The sequence below is a fragment of the Thunnus albacares genome, chromosome 3 (genome assembly GCF_914725855.1).
Source record: "Thunnus albacares chromosome 3, fThuAlb1.1, whole genome shotgun sequence".
NCBI classification, from domain to species: domain Eukaryota; kingdom Metazoa; phylum Chordata; class Actinopteri; order Scombriformes; family Scombridae; genus Thunnus; species Thunnus albacares.
The window spans coordinates 21,805,922-21,811,898 of record NC_058108.1 but is presented as its reverse complement, the minus strand read 5'-3'; the positions used below and the strand labels follow the sequence as shown (position 1 = coordinate 21,811,898).

The 5,977-nt window shown below is 38.0% G+C and overlaps 1 protein-coding gene across 1 annotated transcript; it reads left to right on the top strand.

The window, feature by feature from the left end:
• Positions 1-252: 252 nt before the first annotated feature.
• Positions 253-3,987, top strand: LOC122979532 (extracellular superoxide dismutase [Cu-Zn]-like). Its single transcript, XM_044347048.1, has 2 exons — positions 253-379; positions 2,873-3,987. Exons 1-2 carry the CDS (start codon positions 258-260, stop codon positions 3,504-3,506), a joined length of 756 nt encoding a protein of 251 aa, XP_044202983.1. The 5' UTR covers positions 253-257; the 3' UTR covers positions 3,507-3,987.
• The last annotated feature ends 1,990 nt before the right edge of the window (positions 3,988-5,977 follow it).

Here is a 5,977-nt window from a genome sequence, read left to right as displayed (position 1 = left end):
TGACTACAACCACATAATAAAATGTAACATGTCCCATTCTCTCTAACACAGACAACCTTTTAGATGTTACTTTTATGGGTTGCTAAGAGAGGAGCAAAAGGCTGTGGTGGCATGCCCGCTGAAAAAGCTTCAAAAGAACAACAAATACCACCAGGAGTGTCATATAAAACAAACAAACTGACATCAGCGGTGTCGTATGGAGATCTGCTCCACCCTCAGCTAGCAACGCCCACTGACACGCTTATACAAGACTTTTTATGAAACATTTATTTTGCTTCGTCAGAGGATTTACACCGAACGGCAGGAGAGACACAAGACAGAGAACTGCAAACTTCCAGATTTTGCTGCGATTTGTTTTGGCGACCATGCGTCTATACGGGTGGGTGAACTTTGCTCATGTAACGGTGTGTGATGTCTGTGCGTTTGTTCCTGCTGATTATCATTGTATTTGCAGGATATCACTGCGACATCAGGTTTGGCATGTGATGGGAACAGGGAGCTGTTACATTACTGGGGCCAAAGTCAAATACTCAGCATGTTGTCATTATCTGTAGTTTGGTAAAGGATAATTCACAATAAGGGCCAATTTTAACCATTCGTGAGTTTTAACACGATGACAACATACTTGAAAAGTAATAAAATATAATCACTGAAGCAATTTTGAGGTACCTAATTATAAAGCATGTGGAGAAATATACCTTTTACTAAACTGCATCCACAGTGGTAGGAGGTACATTTACTCAAGTACTGTATAAAGTTTAATCTTGAGGAATTCAATTAGGTATTTCCATTTTTTGATACCCCATTTTGTTTATACCACTATGTTTACTCCACTACATTTATTTAACGGCTATAGTTTGCAGATTATGATTTTACACAAACATATTATTATAAAATATTATAAAATGATGCATCATAAGGAACTACCCAACAATATAGCTAAAGAGTAGCTAAAATTAATCTCCACTAGCTACAACATTAAATATCTTCTTACATGATATAATGTAGGTCCATAATATTTATCCCATAATATAATATATTATATAATAATATAACACACTTACTTTTAATTAAACTACACTTTTGATATGTTAAGTGTACTTTGTTGTCAATATTGCTGTACTTTTGCATAAGTGTATTTTTGAATGCAGGACCTTTATACCTTTAATCTGTTTAACTCCTCTGTTTTTTTGGTTATATTTTACATAGTAGTTGAAACATGTAATCAGGTATCTTGGCATGGGTTATCAGTTCCTATTTACCAGTAAGTACTAATCAAACAGGCATTATTATGGATCGCACTGCTTTTCTTGGTAAAACATGGTCTACTCTGCCTCTGATTGGTTTACCCCAATATTGTAATCCAACCCAACGAAGGCAACAGGTTCTAGCCAGTCAGAGGCAGAGTAAAGCAGTTGGATCCATAATAACACATCAAGGTAGGGCCAGTCAAAGTTTACACACAATAACCGCGTCAGTTAGTTCCCTCTGGAGTTTATCAGTCAAAGGACCAGTGTGTAAGATTCAGTGGCATCTAGTAAAGATGTTGCGGATTGCAACCAAATGAATACACCTTCCCCCACCCTCCCCTTTATGGATGTATTATAAGAGCTGGATACGGCACCTCAGCCTTGCTTCCAATTTTTTCCCAGTGGCCACTCACGGTATTGCAGTGAAAAATCCCCTTGCTGCCCAAAAAGCATTTTCCCCACAGACCACCACTGTAAAAGAGATGTCTGTACGACTGTTGACAGGACACCTTGAATTGCAAACAAAATCAATTATGACTCTTTCTATTATGAATTTTTGATCCATGGAGGTTTTATATTTGTAAAACTTTTCTTGAGTTGAGAAAAGCTATTTAAAAATCTGTAACGTCATCACAATGTTAAGTCTATGGGCTAAGTGGGAGAAACTATTGCGCATATTCAGTGGGCCGCATACCCCCAGAAGTAAACCCAGCAGCTAGAAACTTTTTTAGTGTATGCGCCAGGCAAGCAATTCTTATTGGACTGAATAGACGCTATTTTCGGTCATGGATGTATTATAATACATCCATGCTCCCCTTCCAAGCATGCAGGAGAACCTATGGTGGCCACGAAACTCACAAAAAATACCAAAGGCCCTCTCAACAGCCAGTGTTTCGTTTGTACGTTCTGGGCTACTGTAGAAACATGGTGGTGTAACGTGGCGCCTCCATGGAAGAGGACCTGCTCCGTATGTAGATGTAAAGGGTTCTTATTTTCATGGGATAATTCACTATTTAAAACATACTTATAAATATTATATTCCACACACACACTGGACCCCAGAGGAATGTCCATAGTTGGAAACAAGTCTGTTCTCAGTATTTAATACTTAGCTACAAGGCACATCCAGTCATCTAACCCCATATCGACAGTTTTGAAGTAATAGCATCACCTTTAGTTATTGCTGCTTGAATTTTGTTTTTGTTTTCATAGATTTAGTTTTCTCTTTACGTCGTGTTGTTACATGTTGTCTATTATCTCTGGTGCTGTCTATTATGGTGGTGTTACAACATGTGAATTTCCCTCAGGATAAATAAAGAATCTATCTATCTATCTATCTATCTATCTATCTATCTATCTATCTATCTATCTATCTATCTATCTATCTATCTATCACTCTATCTATCTATCTATCTATCTATCTATCTATCTATCTATCTATCTATTTATCTATCTATCTATTGATTATTTTTAAAGTCTGGTATTGCTACTTTTACTGAAGTAAAGGATCTGATTACCTCTTTCATCTGTACAATTATTTATTTAGCCTACATAAAAATTGTGCCTGCAAAGTTTATGATGTTATGAATATGATAAATTGTCCTATTATTTTTGTCTTCCAGGTCAGTAAGTATATGGGTCACAATACTGGTGATGGTTCTGTTGGCAGGCCATCAACTACGTGTCTCAGCTGACAGTGACACTTTGGCTCCACCGGAGGTCTCGCAGCACAATGGCAGTCTGTATGCAGCCTGTAAAATGAGACCCAGCACCTCACTAGCTGAGGGTCTGCCCAAAGTGTACGGTCAAGTGCTGTTTAAGCAGGATTATCCTCAGGGAAAGCTCAAAGTCCTTCTCCGGTTCAGTGGCTTCCCCAGAGGGAGCGATCCACAGCCCAGAGCAGTGCATATTCATCAGTATGGAGACCTGAGTCGGGGGTGTGACTCTACTGGTGGCCACTACAATCCATATGACGTAAATCACCCCAACCACCCTGGAGACTTTGGTAACTTTGAGCCCCAACAAGGAAAAATCTTAAGGGTGATAGAATCCGAGGCAACATTGTTCGGAAGGATGTCTGTGATTGGAAGAGCAGTGGTGATCCATGAAAAGAAAGATGACTTGGGGCGTGGTGGGGACGCTGGGAGCCTGCAGCATGGAAACGCGGGCCGGAGGCTTGGCTGCTGCATTATTGGGATTTCCTCCCCCAATCTCTGGAATGTGCACTATAATAATATGCGGCTGAGGAGAAAATAATCCCACAGTAATGGCAAACACTTACAGATTTTGCCTTTGTTGTTCATTCATCCCTTGTCTGACAATGACTAAATCAACCCTTGTTCTTTAAAGCAGTGGTTCTCAAACTTTTTCACATCAAGGACCCCTAGACTGACACTAATTAGACTTCAGACCCCCATTTGATAATATTTTGTCCCAGGATCCCCCATCTGATAAGATTTTTGCTTTTAAATGTTTTATTATAGAAAGTGTATGAAACCCATGACCATTATTCTGTCATTATGTTACTTTATGTTACTTACCCATTTTGCTGGGGACTCCTGGGGGTCCTCAGACCCCACTTTGAGAAACACTGCTCTGAACATTTAAACAGTAACTAGATTTTGGAAAGAGGAAAAGCATGACAATCACAGCTTGTCATAGTCTGTTGAAGCTACTTGCAACCACACCTAGCTGTGATGTAGCGTGGTGTAACGCAACGCCACATCACTGCTGTGCAGAGTCTGGAAAAAGCATGCCATTGCATGTTGTCACTAAACAGCAGGGCAGGTAGGTTAATGAGACTGGCTGCAGTTACCCTTTAAACGCCGTGAAAATGTATTTTCTCAATCAGGTTCTTCATGCGAGTGATGAGGTCTCACAAATCAGTATTGGGAGAGAGATATCTGTGTTTGAGTTTTGCTTGGCTTTTCTCATTGAAATAATCAAAAGATCTCTTTTTCTTTTTAATTGTTGCTTATTTAGTCATGAATATTTAATGTTATAGAGAAATACTTAAGTTCTCAGGGGCCCCAGGAGACCCAGCACCTCACTAGCTGAGGGTCTGCCCAAAGTGTACGGTCAAGTGCTGTTTAAGCACCTGAGAAACGTTCTCAGGGGCTTTAAACTGAGGCTCATCAAAAGTAGCAGAAACATAAAATGCCTTAAGAATTGGTTTAAAAGTGGTCTGTCACCCTTGGCCAACTTAAAATATTTTATATTATTATTATTTTCTCAAACTAAAACAAATTAAATGTCATAATTATGATATTACATATTATTTGACAATGCTAAATGCCAACGTCAGTATGCTAAACGCATCCATGACACTGACATGCTGATCCTAAGCAGGTGTAATATTAACCACAAACACCAAGTTTTGCATCTTAGCATGCTAACATAATTAGCATTAAACACAAAGGGATCCCCAAGATGCTTACAATTCATTCTGTGGGGAATATAAATAATACTCAAATTTGGCAATATGGCAGTCCATCTCATAGTTGTGAAGACATTTCACTTAAAATCACAAATGTCATGCTGCTGTTGGCGCTAGAGGAAAAGTCAGGTGATCATCAAAGTCAGTAGGATACATCAAATCCTGATGGACATGGTCTATTTTATCTAACATCTTGTACTTAAAACAGTCACAGCAAACCAGTTCATGAAAATGTATTTATTTTGCACAAATAAATCAATTTTATACACATTCAACATAGACAGTTTACACATATGGCTTTATGGAATTTCTACATATCTGGTGAATTAATATTTTTCACCACAAAAACAAGATCAGGACATCAGTGCTGGTAATCTAGATATTGCGGCTTCATTGTGTTACAAACTAAGAAGTTCAGTAGATATATTCTTTAACAGGTGTGCTGAGATCTCTGTGGATGGATTTAAAAAGAAAACACAATTATCTTGAATTAATTAATAGTACAGCAATTGTGTGCAGCTTTTGTTTTCATGATTAATCTGTTAGCAAAAACGGTGGAGGAGTAAATGTCCTCCAATATATCTTATGACAATAATAAGAACTGAAACTGTTTGGTGTGTTTATATTGTTTTAAGAACAAAATAAATTTGCTCAATTAGTTCAAACACTGTTAACAATCGTGTGATGTCTCTTTGTTGATTTAATGATCAATAAGAAATAGTAGGTTTCCTTTAACACCAAGGTGGAAGTGTGGACAGAGGTAGAAAGGTGAAAGAGAAGTTCTGACAAGCAATTTCCTTTCGAGGCAACACCAACCCGTCTCTGTAGATAGTCAACTGACAGCAGAGCCAAATGAATTCGAGGTTTTAATTGTGCTTTATGCCTCTTAGTTTTTCATCCATTTTCCATGTGAGACAAAATCTGAATCATAATCGTATCAGCCACATAGCTGAAGACTTTCCATAGCCCTTGTTTGCTACTTTTTATCACCATATATCACAGTTTCTCTTTCTAAACCTTCAATACCTCAACTACACACAACTTGTTTGGAAATGGTCCTCTTCAGTTTCAACATGGCAACATCCCTGTGCACAAAGCCAGGTATATAAAGAAATGGTTATCATAGTTTGACTACAGCTAAGCAATATATCGATATTATATTGATATCGTGATATAAGATTAGATACCGTCTTAGATTTTGGATATCGTAATATTGTGATATGGAATAAGTGTTTTCTTTTCCTGGTTTTAAAGGCTGCCTTACAGTACAGTGATGTAATTTTCTGAACTC